The 16502-nt window shown below is 52.4% G+C and overlaps 5 protein-coding genes across 5 annotated transcripts; 1 reads left to right on the forward strand and 4 right to left on the reverse strand.

Moving 5' to 3' along the window:
• Positions 1-871: 871 nt before the first annotated feature.
• On the reverse strand, positions 872-3262 carry N7498_001814 (uncharacterized protein; the record flags this gene model as incomplete). The annotated part of the gene is made up of 5 exons (XM_058448876.1): positions 872-1501; positions 1561-2674; positions 2807-2918; positions 2978-3131; positions 3254-3262. 5 exons carry the CDS (start codon positions 3260-3262, stop codon positions 872-874), a joined length of 2019 nt encoding a protein of 672 aa, XP_058311220.1.
• A 990-nt stretch (positions 3263-4252) lies between these two features.
• N7498_001815 (putative glutaminase) lies at positions 4253-6468 on the reverse strand (the record flags this gene model as incomplete). The annotated part of the gene is made up of 2 exons (XM_058448877.1): positions 4253-5976; positions 6033-6468. 2 exons carry the CDS (start codon positions 6466-6468, stop codon positions 4253-4255), a joined length of 2160 nt encoding a protein of 719 aa, XP_058311221.1.
• Positions 6469-7725: 1257 nt separating this feature from the next.
• N7498_001816 (AATF family protein) lies at positions 7726-9737 on the reverse strand (the record flags this gene model as incomplete). Its single annotated transcript, XM_058448878.1, has 3 exons — positions 7726-9421; positions 9481-9583; positions 9662-9737. The coding sequence occupies 3 exons, from the start codon at positions 9735-9737 to the stop codon at positions 7726-7728; spliced, it is 1875 nt and encodes a 624-aa protein (XP_058311222.1).
• A 250-nt stretch (positions 9738-9987) lies between these two features.
• Positions 9988-11289, forward strand: N7498_001817 (Mrp/NBP35 family ATP-binding protein; the record flags this gene model as incomplete). The annotated part of the gene is made up of 4 exons (XM_058448879.1): positions 9988-10071; positions 10184-10319; positions 10446-10565; positions 10634-11289. The coding sequence occupies 4 exons, from the start codon at positions 9988-9990 to the stop codon at positions 11287-11289; spliced, it is 996 nt and encodes a 331-aa protein (XP_058311223.1).
• A 455-nt stretch (positions 11290-11744) lies between these two features.
• Positions 11745-15815, reverse strand: N7498_001818 (uncharacterized protein; the record flags this gene model as incomplete). Its single annotated transcript, XM_058448880.1, has 2 exons — positions 11745-14324; positions 14718-15815. 2 exons carry the CDS (start codon positions 15813-15815, stop codon positions 11745-11747), a joined length of 3678 nt encoding a protein of 1225 aa, XP_058311224.1.
• Between the last annotated feature and the right edge of the window lie 687 nt (positions 15816-16502).

The following is a 16502-nucleotide window of genomic DNA, read 5'->3' on the forward strand; positions in this document are numbered from 1 at the left end:
AACCATGTCCACCGGCGTACCGATGGCTGCCTTCTGGCGAATCTACTTTCACTCATATTTTCTTTCCTTTTTGACATCTTCCCGATGCTTACAGTAGTTGTGCCCTTGGTTTCATGCGTGTTTATTTTCATCGGCCTGGGAGTGAGACACACTGTACTGGAAGGAAATCTGGACTTCGGCGAACGGGAATATTGGGGAGATTTGCGTTCCTTGTGGCTCCGACATTGGACCTTTGTAAACAATTTCAATTCTGTGACATTTCAAGGATTAGGTCTACTTCTCCTAACTTGTAGATGCCGGCATGGGCAGCCCCAGGCCAATTGCGAATCCATTCGTGTTACCATGTTAGGCAAGATGTCTACAGCAAACGCTCTGAGTATAAACCGAAGTTGTAAGGGTATCGATGTTTGGTCTCTTCCACGGAAAAAGGGAAAAGAACTAAAGTACAAAGAAACGGATGGTGAACAAAGGAAGGGGGCAGATGGTAAATATTTTTTTTGACATTCTTTTTTTTTGCGTCTTCCACACTCTCTGCGTGTCACAACAAACGCGCTCTCCAGATTTCCATCTGGTCGATTCCAACGTGCTTCATGGTGGATTTGCGATGTCCAGATATGTGAATGTTCCGAAAGGAACACACGACATCTGGGACAAGCGCGATGAAACACCATCTCGCTAAAGGGAAAGGAGTAAAGAAAAAGATTGGGTAATTTGAAATGTTTCACGGAGAAAAAGGACACAAAAGAATTAGAATATGGGGCAAAGAAAGGGGGCATAGAATCAACATGAGGCGTAGGAAAACAGGGCAGCCGATGGTGTACCGACAACCCGAATGTGAGAAAAAAGGATGAAGGGTAAATGAGTCTAGCCATTAAGCATCACCAGATGGGGCGGGCTTATCACCGGAGGGAGTCGAGGGGGCAGGAGAATCGCCTGATGCGCCTCCCTTGAAACTGCCACGGCCACCACGTCCTCCACGGCCACGGCCACGGTCACCCCGACCACGGCCACCGAATCCACCCCGACGGGCACCTTCGCTGTCGCTGGCGCTCTGGTAGCCACGGCCACCGGCACTAGCTCCACCGCGGTTGCTACCCTGCCAGGTTCCGGCATTGCCTTGAGTACGGCCGCCGCGGTCCTCAAAGAACTTGAAGTTGGGCTTGCGAGGTTGACCGGCGGGAGTGGGCTTCTTGTGCTCGATGGGCTGGCGGTCGAGAGCAGCCTTGGCGTCCTCCACAGTCGGGAACGTCACGACGTGGTTGAACTTGCCATACTTTTCGATCTTGAGCAACTTGGTCTGGTCCTCCTCAGGCAGCAGGTCACGCACTGCCTGCTCGTTGTCGACGTTGGACACGAATAGTCCGTTGCTCGGCTTCTTCTCATTGCGAGAAGCAGGGGACTCGGTCTTCTCGGGCTGAACGGCGCCGTTGGCGTCAGCAGCAACCTTCTCCTCCCCAGAGGGAGGGGCGGAAGCGGAAGCGGGAGGCTGGGGCGTCGCGGTCTTGGGGATGATGGGAGCTGGCGAGCCACCGGCAGAGTGACCCTTCTGGCCCTGCTGACCAGAAGGAGCAGAGCGGGCAGGGGGGCTTGGCCGAACTGAGGAGTGGAGGCAGTGGGCCGGCCACCAGCAGCACCGGTGGGTGCAGGAGAAGCGGTAGTGGCGGGCGGGCCGCTGGCAACAGCCTGGGAACCTCCAGCAGAAGGCTTGCCACTGCGGTGGGCGAAGTTGAAGCCCTGAGCCCGCATCTCCGTCGCGATCCGTCCTCCCTCAATTTCCAGAACCAGGTATCCAAAGGCGGCGTCAGCCAGGTTGAAGTTCCACATGTTCTTGAAGGCGCTCTCGTCTACTTGACCGGCAGCGTTACCAGCAGCGACCGGGCCGCCGAAGGGGTTGCCGCCATTGGCAATCGAAGGCATCTTTTGCACCACTTCCAGCGCATTGTCCAGTAAAGTCTTCTGGGCCTCGTTTGACGAGATTGCCGACTCCACCTCTCCCCGCACAGTCTCCCAAACGTCGGTGAACGATGCCTTGGAGGCAGCGAGCTTGCCGCGGTAGTGATCCAGGGACGGGTTTACCGAGAACTCGTTGTAGGAAGAGCCGTAACGGAAGTGTAGACCGGCCGAAACGGAGAAGTCTGCCTTGAGGGTGACGGAAAGCTGATTCAACATGCCTTCACGAGCGGGGGAGGCATGGGTAACGAAGACACGGGTTTCGGAAGGATCGTAGACGCGGTTGGCTGTGTCGATCAGCTCGCCCATCTGCAAAAGTGTTGTCCACATAGTGCCCTGGCCACCAGCAATAGTCGTCTTGCCCTCGCCGTTGTCAAACAGCTTGTGCATCACCACTGCACCACCCAGTCCAAGCAGACGCAGCTTAACGCCACCGATATCCAGCAGCCGCGAGTTGGCCTCATCGATGATGTGCAACTTGTCGACCTTGTACTCGCCCGACCGGAACTTCTCCAACACACGGACATCCTCACAGGCACCCCAAACTGTGTAGACCGGAACATCGAGGGTAATTCGCTTGTCAAGGAGCATCGGCAGTTCGGAGAGGGGGAGCTGCTCGGGGTTGAACCGCTGCTTAATCGACTGCGCAGGAGGGACCTGTGCAATCGTCCGCTTCACGTTCTCTGGCAGAAGGGGAGAATATTGGGCCACATGCTTAAGGGTTCTGCGCGTAGATGACAGAAAACGATTAGCTGAGTCTGTCCGCTGAGATCGATGGCCGGCTGACGCGAGCGTGTTGTCACTCCTCGGGCAGCAAGGGCGTGTCTGAAAAAGCTTGGGATGGGGTCACACTCACTTGTCTGCAATGCGCTCCAGCGAAGTATCATCATAAAAACCAAAGTCACCCGTGTGGATGATGTGGTCTGCGCGAGCCTGTCTCGCCAGTTCATTCAGAGATTTCAGGTTTCCTGCATCGCGAACCCAATTAGCCTAGCTTTATACAAGATTGTCATCTGATAATCCATACCTCGAACATCCGCAATGCACAGAATTCGGGTAGGCCCGTTCTGGATTACTCTGCCATTGTTGGGAAGCAGCGGCGTGGCTCCGGGGGCCGGACCTGCGGTTGTCGCACCGTTCGAGAGAGGATAGCCTTGAGGACCGAAGTTGTGAGGGCGGGGCTGGAGGAAGGTAATGAAAGGTTAGAAAGCCAGACTCTGGGCTGAGTAGATCGGAAAGTCCTCCGCGGAGGGAAGCTGGGGGTAACGCCGCAAGAGGAGAGGAAGCTGAATCCGACACTTACAGAAGCCATGAGTGGAGGGGGATAATTAACAGGTCGGAGGCCAAGTAGGACTGGGGGAGATAGGAAGGAAAGGAGGAAATCAAAGGAAGGGGGAGGAGGTTGAATTAAGACGAAGGGCAAAAAGAAGATTCACCTGTGAATCGATGAAGCAACAGCTGGAAGGCGTGACATGCATATTAGGTAAGCACCCCTGGCGCCGGCACAACAACACCTCGCGCGTTTTCAATACTGAGAGCTTTAGGCAAGTTGATGGTGCGGACTGCACGGTCCTTTTCTACTTGAAAGCAGGTGGGCTATGATAGAATCAGCACTGATTGTGGTTATTCTAAACGGCCTTCAGTGTTATACATGGGTTGGGCGGACACTCTGTGACCACATGCCCAAGTAGGCTACGATATGTTAATTGGCTGAAAATAGCTCATATAAATCACCACAAAACATATAGTAATATTGATGCTCCGCTCATGGAAACCTCATGGAACAGGGGACTCTTCGAATCAGAATCTGCAGATTCCGCGGAGTTACACTTCATGCATCTCTTCACGTAGATGCAGCCGGACCTAGGAGTTGTTGCAAATGGGCCAAAACAATCTATTCTATTAGACTTTTTAAACCACCTACATATTTCCTTGAACGTCTTTCCAGACATCTCTTGATTCCTACTTTCAAAGTATTTCTCTAAATGTCTCTCTGAATATGGCCGGACAGACAGTCATAACCTACTGAGGCCCAGTTACTAGTAGTATAGTGCCTTGGTCCCGCTGTAGGTACCCTCTCAAGAATGGTGTTCAAAAGTCACTATTTACCTTATGTTTTCTTCTTTTGCACCTTTGCGCAACCCCCGAATGGATTTCAGATCTTGATTTGATCTTCGTTAACACCATAAAGTGTGGCTAATGGATTCGAGTACACCTATACTGCAAACAAAGAACGCTATGCGTCGACATGCGGTAGATAAGAATAAAACCATGGGAGCAGCGCTATTTCATACAGGATCAATCAAAGCTCACTAACGTGGTTTTGCCGCAGTTTATCAGCTTTCCGGGCTGGCATGCCATATGCAGATGTCTGGTTGGACAGAGACTGCATCGACGCAGGTCCCTTCAATGCCAACAAGGCAAAGTGACCACCGACGGTTGGGCGAGCACGGCACAGAATAGGAGTACCCGGCTCATTGCCGTGCTTGGAGGTCGAGACGTACCGATCCGAGAACGGCCAATTATGTTTGCTGTTGGTCATGAATTCCCACAGATCATCGACGAACTCGTCCCGCGTGCTCGTATCAAATGTACCCGCTAGCCACATGTTCCAATCCGATTTGGCCCAGTCCTGTCGACTGTCCAAAGCCACACCGTACTCGCCACGAACGGTCGAGAAGAAGGCGCTTCCCATTTGATATGCATCGTCAGAGAACGTCCCGAGACCCAACAGGACATCTGGAAAGAGGTTGTAGGGTGTCTTCCAGGACTCCGGGAAGCCAGGGTACTGCAACACGAAATGGGTCTGTCCTTCATCTGTGCCCAGGCCCTCGGAGAAGAATAGATCTGCATGTTCCTCACCAATCCGCGAGTACAGTTCATACCCACTTAGTTCGCCGAATGCCTTGATACCGACTGCTGCCTTGATAGCCAGGTTGGTCTCATTGGGGAGAGGCCCGGCGGCGTCATTGGAAGAAAGCTGGTTGGCGATGTCGATGCCGTTCTCAATCAAGTAATCGGCGTACTTCTGGAAGATGCCCATATACTGATCGGTCCAGTCGGTGTCTCCGGTCGCCTGCGCATAGGCAAGTGCAAGAACGAGTAGATTACCACACTCTTCGATAGGCATAGGCTCAGCTTGCTGGTCATCATGACCGATGGCGTTTGGATAGTGCGACCCAAGGTCGTGAATAGTATAGGGCAAATGCCAGCGACCGGCAGCCGTATATCTCATGATAGGCTCGAGCAGCAGCCGGATCCAATTCGGATCCATGACCCAGTAGATGGGGAAAGCCGGCATGATGACATCGATGGTATTGACATTACCATCACTGGAAAGCTCTTTAATGAAGGCCAGCACGCCATCGGTGTCCAGCGATTCGTTGGAGATTGTCAGGTCCATGCCTCCGTATGCCTGTCGCGTTGACAAGGCTACGATATCGGCATATTTGGGGCCGGCAGTAGCTGTCGCAAAGGACACCATTTCGTGATCCAGTTTTAGAGACTCTAACGAAGCATCCCCGTAGTCATCCAGAAAGAAGGCAAGGGCTTCGTGCGTGGTCGGGTAGTATGCTCGGTAGTAGCCCGTGTAAGCCTCGCCCAAGTAATTGATGGCCTCCTTTCTCTCGTATCCCACGGCGAAAGTTACAGAAGCACCACCAGTGATGCTTCCCAGGTTGTGGGCGACAGCCACAATACTTTGGTGGGACCAAGTGGATTCTTGGCCTGAAAGATCGCCATGTTGGACGAAACGGCTGCGTACTGTCTTCGCCTCACCTGCGAGTGCCGAGAGTGTACTCGAATTCGACTGGCGAGAGGCAAGAATCACGTCACCCCAGAGGGCCATGTCGTTCGCTTCGGCATACCTTTCTGCATCTGCCACCGATAGGGAGTGGACGACAAGCCCGTCATGCTCCTCAAAGTCATGGACCGAGCGGTCTTCTCTACCCGTCCACCTCCCGTCGATATCCGAATAGACCTGGATATCAGCTCCATGGGCGCCTTTAACCTCGACGGTTAAATAGCCTATACACGATTTTATTAGATAGGACCAAAGATTTCCACGTGCGGCACCAACTTACTGAAAGGCAGCGAATGCCGGAGATAGTTAGAGGGCGAAACAGGCGAAAAGAAGTCCAAGGTCAATGCGATTCCGCCCGCCGTGAGATCAAAGAGCGAATGGGTTGCTGTGAACTCGGCGCGGCGCACCTTGGCAGGAAGAATGTTGCTGGCTTCCAAGTCCGGCACGCCCATCAGACTATAGGCCTGGCCATCAATACGAACGATGACGGACCAGCCAAGTTCCTGGCCGGCCCAGAACTGCGAGTCAGCATAGGGAAGCTGCTGCACGCGGTCGCTGGGCATCCATGCTGACAAGTACGGGTTGCGGACGGCGAGCGGGTAGGAGGGCGGCTGTGCTGGGTGATGAATGATATGGCCCGAATCGCGACACAGGAACGAGAACAGTGAGGTACACAGGGAGCCAAGTCCCAGGGGCGTCTGCATATTGAATCGCATTTGAGTAGATCGAGGGCTGGATCTTGATCACGCGCGCCGGGCGCGACCAGCAGGATCTATATGGAAGAAAGAAGGTTCGATCCGGTATAACCAGTATACGGATCAATGGTAAGGTACGGAGGCAAGAGGGGAGAAACTCTACGCCCCTTGACATGGTACGTCATGAATTCCCCACAACGATCACCTCAATGGCGATGCGGATCACAACACGACCCCCACTTGCGGCTTTTGGACGGAATTGCGGGGTTGGGCTTGAGCGGCATTTGGCAGCGTGGGCCACCCTTGGATACGCGAATAGTGCGGTGAACTGCTAGTGACATGTTTATAGAGATCTTTGTATTCATGTCGAACCGAGGATCGTCATCTTCGATGTGCTTTAACTACAGCCGGGCCAAGGAGATATTACAAATGGGCCTCAATACTTTATTCTCTTAGTCCTTCTTAATCTCCTCATCGTAATTTTTTAAACCGTCTTTCAAGACATCTTTTGATACCAATTTCCAAGGTACCTTTCTAACCTTCTTTTTCAAACCTCCCGGACAGATAGTTATGACCGCCTAATTAGACCCACTTACAATATCTTCTTGGTCCTGCTGTAGTCGACGTGATCGGAATCAGCTCGATACCAATACTGTAGATGCTGAACATGGAATACACTTCGCCCTATGCCAGTAGTTACTATATCAATGAGAATCTGAAGGTTTCTCCTACTACCGTTTCAGTATGTTTACTCCTGAATATTCATTGATCTTAAGGCAACGTTGTCTCACTTTCCGCTCATTTCCCGCTCATGGCCTTACATTCTCTGTCCTTGTAAATCTATCAGATGTGGACACCTATCCAATGGATACTGATATCATGCCATGTTATTCAATGGCTTAGGTGGTAGTGTGAATCAAGGAGCCGGAGGTCTTTAGCACTTTTAGAAGGATGGCGGACACAGCTGTTCTCCGACTTACCGGGCCAAAAAATGCCGAGGGTCATCTGTGAGAAAAAGATACACACAGATTGGCGAAGTGGTACTGTTTGTACGTGATCAAAGATGAGACGGAATGCACCGGGTCAGGGCTTTGTTGCTCTTACTTGTGAAGGGTGCATGGCTGCTCTAACAAAGCCTCTTTTACATGACTAGAGCCCAAATTACGACGGTATAGTGATCACTTCAACGGTCACAATCTGGTTGCTTAATTTGCAATCGTAACCAATAGTAGCTGTATGCTGGGTATGATACAAGTAAAAGTTGGTGCAAACTAGAAATCAGCCACGGAACAGGCGCAGACCACCTTCTTCCCGGTCATCGTCACTCTCCCCCTCACTGTCACTTTCGTCGCCTTCACCTAACAGCCCACTGGCTGTTTTGCCCAGAAGAGAGGCGAAGAATTCATCTCTTGCCCGAACCGTCCATGCTCCACGATCCTCCGGCGCCATGAAGTTCTGTAGCTTCTCATGCACGTTGAAGCGCATTTTGCGGCCCTTCGAGGCGCGGGTGTCGACGTCTCGCTTTACTTTGTCGTTGCGCATCCCTGTGATGGGATGGATAGGAAGGCGAGACGGGAGTTGCTGCAACGAGTCGAGGCCGCCGGAAATGGCTTCGGAAGACATGCGTTGTTCGACGAGCTCACGGAGTAGGGATTGGTAGAAAGCGGTGTCGTCGTACACCAATTGGCTCTGAGCTGTTGAACCAGAGCCATTGGAAGTTGCGTTCCGGCGAGCACGTTTCGATGACCGGTCGCCGAGCTCCGTTGCGACTTGAGCGTCAAGAACGGTGGTAATAGTCTGGAGGCCAGAAGCAGACCCAAGAAGCTTGCCCCCAACATTGGGGCGAGAGGTTGAGGTTCCGCGTACTTTTGAGGACCACTTGTCGAGAACGGAACGGCGATGAGGAAGAGACTCGGATTCGAGATCGGCCATGCGTTCCCAGAGAGAAGAGCTGGTGGTTGTAGGAGTAACCGGAGAAATCCGCTTGCGCTTTTTAGCGCCCTCTTTAGAGTGTGCGTCAGACAAGGCAGTGCGTAGTTCTTCAAGAGTAGACCAAAGGGCAAGTGCCGCGGATTCAGCCGATTTGATCGTCTCTGAATCCTCCTCGGCCTCGCTCGAATCTGTCGCACGATCATCCGCTCCCCCAACAATATCCGCCATCTCATTGATTGCACTCAGTCCCTTTTGCAACTTGATTCGAGTGTTGAGAAGCGCGTCAAAAGTGGTACGTTGCTCTTTCACGGCCTTTCCCTTTGCAGCATCTGCCTTGGCAGCCTGTGAGATTGTTGCAGCAATCGTTTTCTGATCGGACGCCATTAACCTGCGCAGTTCCTCGCGGTCATCCTGCTTGTGTGCCCGGGTGGCATGTCGATTGTCCTTCGCATTGGTCTCGTCGTCCTCCTCATCTTCCTCCTCCGACTCCTCGTCTTCCTCTCCGCTGCCCAGATCATCTTCTGCTTCGGAATCGTCTTCATCCGCCATCAACATGTTGTCCCCCATCCCCGAGTCCCCTTCGTTTGAGGAAGCCTCGCTGCCGCTGTACGAGGCGGTTGACGAGTCGGTCATGTCCATTTCATCCAATGAGTCCTGGGACAGCTTGCTTCCTTTGCCCTGCCGCTGGGCCCTCGAGGGCATTTCCCGGGTATTCAATTTGCTCTGCTTCTGCTGTCGCAAAGACGAGTCGGGCCGAGTCTTGGTGTTTTCGCGGGCGCCTTCGTCGGACTTTTCGTCGTCGACGGCCGAGTCGTACTCTGAATGCAGATCGCTCAGACCAGATTCAATGACCGACTTATCTTCGAGGCCTGAATCATCGGAGCCTTCATTGTCAGGGCCTTCGTCGGAGGTTTGATCATCATCGGAAGGCGCCGCAAAAGGATCGTCATCGCTATCGGCCTCGAGGGCATCTCTGCTGACTCGAGAACCAGCATACTGCTTGCCCAGTGCGACGGGCTCTTGTTTTCTGAGTTTGGCTTTGCTGTTTCGACCCATCAGTAAATTGATTTTTTGCCAACGAGTATGTCAAGCTCCACTTACCCAACAGACTGATAGTGCTCTCTGCCAGCGTTCATATCTGACGCCTTGCCAGTCTCTTCATCACTGGAATTGCCATCACGATCAATATCCTCGGGATCAAAATCTAGTACCCAAGTCAGTTATCGAAGGTCTCGAAGTCTCTGACATGGAGCAAATGTAAGCAGAGAGCAGTCCAACATACCCTTGGGAGTGGGATCCTCCAGATCTGCCAGCTGGTCAGCCAGCGAGCGTCCAGGACGCGTCTTTCCAGGAGCCATGGTGAATGATGAAGCTCTGTCAAAAGCCGAGCGATGCCCGCAACTTTTTTTTGTTTTTCCGGATAACGGAATAATCTTCCTTTTCAGGGCTAGCGCGTTTCTAAGGGACGCTAGCAAAGGCGGCCTCGGGGGCGGTCTCTATTTGATCTGCAGAATCCATTGCCCAATTTCCATCCCGCAGCTTCTTGTTGATCTGCACGTCACTTATCTTGTATTTCATGCTACTCTTTCTTCCACCACATTGACTAATATGTGGGCTGTGCCAGGTGGTTCAAATTCCTTGTCTAGGAGGGTATTCTCAACCTTCCGAGCCCTGCAACATGACAATCCCCTGGTGAGTTCAGTTGCGTTCCCGTATCTTCCCATGCTGGGCAAACCAGTTGCACGCTTGTCACTGGTCTCATAGTATCATCACGCTGAATACAGGCTAACCATCTATAAACCAGGGTCTCCCACGTTCTGGAACGCCGCCGTCATTTCCTCGTCGTCGTGGAGTCCCGGAGAAGCGCAAAATCCGAGACGTCAAGAAAGTGGTTGCAGTTTCATCAGCGAAGGGTGGAGTTGGCAAATCAACAGTTGCTGGTGGGTTGATAGCTTTTGATTTCTTTATCCGCATTTTATTCTTGCTTTCCAATATGATGATGTCAATTGCATCTCAAGTATCGAATGCGTATCCGGTCAAAGCTAAATAAGTCGCACAATTTATAGTAAACCTCGCCCTCTCCTTTGCTCGACGAGGTATCAAGGCTGGTATTCTCGACACCGATATCTTTGGCCCGTCTATTCCAACATTACTGAACCTCTCCGGCGAGCCTCGACTTGATGAACGTAAGATCCAATTCTCCTGCTATTCAACGTGGGCACCGGGGAACATGCTCACAAAATTATTACATTAGACAATTGCCTTGTCCCGCTCACAAATTACGGACTTAAGTCTATGTCGATGGGTTATCTGCTACCACAGACTCAGGCAGACAGTACCACAGGCGAAGTCCCCATGGACACAACTCCGATTTCGTGGCGCGGTCTCATGGTGACCAAAGCCATGCACCAGCTTCTCCATTCGGTGTCATGGGGACCATTGGATGTACTCGTGTTAGATCTTCCGCCGGGCACTGGAGACGTGCAATTGACCATCAACCAAGAAATCATCATCGACGGCGCAGTGATTGTGACAACGCCCCAAGATATTGCCCTGCGCGATGCCGTACGCGGCATTGGCATGTTCCAACGAATGGATGTTCCAGTCCTCGGTATGGTCCGCAATATGGCCTACTTTGCTTGCCCCAACTGCGGACATCAAACCCAGATCTTCTCCCATGGCGATAGCGATCACTCATGTGGCGAGGACCGTGGTGTGATGGCGCAGTGCAAGCGCCTGGGTGTCGACTTCCTGGGAGATATTCCTCTCGATGCACGGGTGTGCGAAGATGCTGACCGCGGTATGCCGACCGTCGTGGCGGAGGAGACCGCAGAGCGTAGTGCCAGACGTCAAGCTTTCCTCGCCGTTGCTGAGCAAGTCGCTAAAAAGATTGGCCTGGACTGGCACTGAGATTTCCTCTCTAATTGTATCAACATCATGATTCTTGTACACTACTCACGAAGCTTTGCATACGTCACCGTGTAGTGATGTCTTTATCGGCGCTCGTATTTCTACTTGAAACATCTCATTTCCAAGATCGAGTCCATCTGTCAAATTGACACACTAGGTATTCCACCAATTGGGCCCGCCGTATATCATGCCCATTGGCCTGTTCGGGGAAAATGGTATAACATGGCGTTACCATAAACATCACCAGTGTCATAGGGTATATTTAACACATGGTAATCATACATAACGAGAGCAATGGCGTCTTGCGACCATTTCAGTAATTTACAACATAGGAATATAAACGTGTGTGAGCAAGGTCCTCGTTCGAGATGGGGAAAGTAAAGAACGCGAATAGATAAAGGAAATGTGACTGATTATGGAAGGTCAGAAATGGCAAAGCTGGGTAGATCAGACGTCTAATGCGTTTCGTCGGCTGTCTTGAAGACTTCCCTCTCGGGCATTTCCGGTCGAAGAGACGTAGAGCCCCGACCAGAGAGTACAGACATTGTATCGGTAGACAAGCGACCATTCTCGCTGGCGCCAACCGCACCGATCACGCCCTTGGCATTTAACACAGCACGGGTGCTGGCGCCGTCCGGGGCAACACCGGATGGTGTAACCGACTCTCTGTCGCCACCAACCGTGCTAGCAGTGTCGGACATGAAGTCACTCCGACCGGCCGCTGACGAGGGCCTGCCTTTGACATACGGTAGAGACGCATCAGAGGTCATGGCGGCATGAAAAAGTGCTCTCGTGCTAGCGGCTTCATCATTCAGCTTTTGGTTGTCCACCTCGGGCAGTATAAGAACCGGACCGGCACTTTTCTCAGAAACAGGGCGGCCGGTGGCTGACTCGGAGGCGTGTCCAAGTGAGAGATCCCCAGTCGACTCCTTCTTTTCGCTACCTTTGTTCCAAGTGACAGTATTGCCACCAGTACATTTCGTCTCGGCATTGTCTGGCTGGCGGGCCTTTGAGGGCTCACTCGAGTATGTTCCAGCTTGTCCAGCGTCCACGCTCGTACGAGTTGGGCGATGACCCGATTTTCCAGCCTCGGTCTCTCGTTCCATGGTGCGTTCGTCGTGCTTGCTACCCCAGCCGCTCCACATCATCATACCATAGTTCTTCTTTGAGTGCCGCTTGGGCAGAACCCCAGGGGCAGCACGACGGGCGGCTAGCGAGCTCGGAGGTGGGTTTTCTCCCTCAAAGTCCTGGAAGCCATGCGCCATTTCCTTGATGCGACGACTCTGGACGTGAAGCTTATCCTTGGAAAATTTATCGTCCCACTCGCGCTTGGCTTTGAGCCATTTTCTAATAAGCTCGGGGTTGATTGCACCGACCTTGCGGGGTGGAATGTCCAGAACAGGATAGGATGATGGCGGATCAAGTGGGTAGACATGGCCACGCTTATCAACACGCTGCCGGATCATATGCAGATCAAAGGCTGGCAGAGGATCGCCGGCTCTTCCAACAGAAACGCCGGGTTCAAACGTTGGTTTCCTCCTACCTGGTTCTTCGCGAGGACTTTCGGTATCCGAGTCACTAGACGAGACAACGGCCTCGTCCACGATATGGACTTCGGAATTTTGCGCACGAGCCAATGCCCAGGAACCAAACTGAGAAATCGCGCGGAACATATACTTTGCGGGCCTGGTAAAGCTTAGGGTAGGGGCAACATGGCACAAGTCGTCCCAAACTTGAAGCTGCACGTATGTCGGCTCGTATTTGTTCAAGATTTCCCTATCGGGGTCAAACTCGTCCAGGTAGATGTCACCGGGAGGGTAAGCTGTCGGGTTGGCTGCCTTATGCGCCACATAAAACTGTTCATCCCGTAGCATTTCGCCGCCGCCGCTTAGGATCTGCAGGGGAGGAAGACCACCCAGCGATGGCTGGAGGACCGGCGAAACAAGGGGATGGGAGAGGAGCTGATTGGTCGTGTACATTTGAATTTGGTCCTTGAGCTCGACCGTCTTCTCATCTAAGACAATATGTATATTATCGGGCTCGCCGTGTACTGTGTCGGGGGCAGGATTCTGCTGCATGCCAGGATAGGCATGTTCATCCGTTGCAGTCTTCTCCTCGTGGAGAGTGTAGCCTCGAACCGCTGTCTCTACGGAGGCGCTGTTGTTTCCGGGAATCGCTTGCTCGACATCCTTGGCGGTGACCGTTCCTTTTTGGGACAACTTTCTGATTTTCGAGATCTCGTCGGCATTGGGCGGAGGCCATGCGGAAGAAGGCTTGTAGCGGAATCCGTACGGAGGGATATAGTCGCCTGGGTTATCCTGCACAATACTCGGAAACGAGTGGGTGAGATCAACCCAAGGGGAGATCAAAATTGCACCTGCAGGGAGAGGGATGCCCTGGTCGCGCATGATGACCAGCATCGACAACGCCATACCCGAACCCGCGGAATCTCCCGCAACGATAATCTCGCTCGAATCGTATGACTTCAGCAGCCAGAGATAGGCCGCCAAGCAGTCCTGCAGGCCACAAGGGAAGGGGTACTGAGGCGAGAGGCGGTAGTCCGGCGCAAAGACGCGACCCTTCAACTTGCGCGCATGGCGCTGCATCATATAGCGATGAGTATCGACGCTGCCGAAGAAGTATGCGCCGCCGTGGACGTATAGCATGATCCGGTTGCAACGCTGCTTGGACTTCTTGTTCTCATTGTAGTGATTGCGCATCTCAATCCACTCCCCCTTGAGTTCCTCGGCCGGACCGCGCCATTGCCACCATTTCTCGCCGCCGACGCGTACGATGCCCTTGGGGCCGAGCTGTTTCGAGATCGTAGCTGCTGCGGGCACGAGAAATTCGTCCGAGATCGTGACGGTCTCGGTCCTCACCCAGTGCGGGCTGGGGACCCATTGACGTGTGAAGGCCTGGATATCTTCGACGGGGTGTTTGGACGCATAGTACAGAAATTGGCGGATGACCTGAATGCCTTCATCGTAGGTGATGTGGACTGTCGGTTTGGAATGATTGGCCTTGCGATTCAGGTACTGGAGAGGGACAGTTCGTCAGCTTGATCTTAGTATGAAGGTATCGTAGAGGAGACCCACATGAGTAACAAGAGTGTGGAGGACAGTAGGAGTCAGAGCCGCACCCAACGCGACCGTATGCAATGGCATGATGCTGCCATCCACGATAGATGAAGGAGGGAAGAACGTAAACGTCACAGGGAAGTTCGGAGTAAAAGTAAGCCACCGCGCAATCCTCCCCCATGATTTGGCAGGAGTTGGAGCTAAAAACGAGTTATGTGCGATGATGTCATTGGGATCCCGAAGTAAACACTGCATTTTCCCATCTCTCTTTCTACAACCACAATTCTGGAACTAATCAACAGGAATGCGCCTTCGCCTTATCCCGGTCAGAAAAACCACCATGATATATACCAGTCCAATGACCCCGGCGACCACCCCGTACGCAATAACCGCGGGGCGAGGAGCGCCAGGCTTGCCGATCCCTGTCAATCGAAATCCGAGGCCAACATTGACGACCCCCAGGACGATCATGGCCCGCCCAAACCACCGGTGCAAATAGGCAAATGGTCCCTTGCCGCCCGACTTGCGGAAGTACCGGTGTTGTAACAACCCCATTGCTGGCTGGAACAGTACCAGACCGGCTACCACCACCATCCCGATCACCGGGTGATAGTGGCTCAGTAGCCGGATGTCCTTGGCCATGGAAATTCCTAGACCCATCCCTGCGATAGTCACTGCCAGTGTGATGACTTGCAGACTTCCGTGTAGGGCCACAATACCCGATGGGAAGAGATGCAAGGCCAACGCGAAGAATGGGAACAGAATAACGAAGGCAATTATCATCAGCACAGCGTGGGCCTTTCTCTTTCTATCGAATGCTTCGTAGTCAATCTGCGGGCGCATGTGCATCGCGTTGCTAGCTTGAAAGGTGGATAGATCCCCGAAGGGGTTTCCGGTATTGGTATCTGCCGCTCGCTTCAGGTTCGCAGTTTCTTGACTCATGCTGTCATGCTCGGTGACGGTTGCGGATAAAGTGTTGGAACAAAATGGCTTTCCGGATTTCACAGCCCAAATCCAATTGCTCTGGGAGACGTTTGGGTTCAGGCGGCCCCCCTGCCAAGAGATGCAGCTATCACATCGGAAGTTGGTGATGACTCCGTCGTGGACTCCGGTATGGTCCATACTTGTGATATTTGCATTCTCCTTGTAAAGAGGTCGTATTTCACCTTTCGCCAGTCTGGAAGATATTGTCATATTGTTTTCCCAGGTATAAACCACCGATATATTGGCCCCAACCATTGAGATTCCCTGCTCCAGTACGAAGCACGTCAACTGCTGGGTGGAACTGAGCTGAATATTAATGGATACACCCCCCGTTATCTCTGTATCTTGTAGAACATGGATATCGTAGGTAATCAACTTATCTCTAGGGGAAGTAAAACTTGCAAATTGCGTCGCGGCGGCTGAAAGTGTTCCTGCGAGCAAGAAAAGCGCACGAAGTGCCGTCATCGTAACAGGGAAATATAATTGTCATCCACACAAAAGAGAGGGGCGCGAATCACGGCATAAATAGTCAGGTCTTGAGCTGATAATCACTACACAGAAACTTAGTTGACAACCGTGTTTCCATACCAACTGGGAACACGCATCCACTTGATCTCCAGGGGTTCATCGTAGTCATTTTCATCGGTGCGACGGACTCAGCCAAGCACTTTATACAATGGGCAGCTCTCGATACATACCAAATCAAGTCTTTCAGGTTGACTTTTTGGCAAGGCATGCTAAGGTAGATTCTCGATGCTGTCGTGAACTCTACACGAATGTCCATGCTGCGCCTTCACGGACGTATCTGGGACGCGGATCTTCCAACCCATGGAATCTCACCACATCCCAAACGCCCTTCGAGCTTCATAATATGGCACTTCAGGGTAGACCGATGCGAGAACGAGAGATATCTTCGGGATTTTTCGCGTCTGGACCCTGCAAAGTAGAAAGTGTGTATGGGGATATTCCCGGTCGTCTGTTGCTATGTTTGGCGCTGATTCGCAGCACGTCGGAAGGATATTTCAATATTCCTTAAATGGCAAAATTTAGAACCCAAATTTACGTCTGCCAATAGCTCTATATAGGCAGCTACTATCTTTTTTGATGATTGTATCGGGTTATTCCAAAACGTATAAAGATCAGGCCCCAGCT

This window comes from Penicillium cinerascens (assembly GCF_028974065.1).
Source record: "Penicillium cinerascens strain IBT 15544 chromosome Unknown contig_1_segment0_segment0, whole genome shotgun sequence".
Lineage (NCBI taxonomy): Eukaryota > Fungi > Ascomycota > Eurotiomycetes > Eurotiales > Aspergillaceae > Penicillium > Penicillium cinerascens.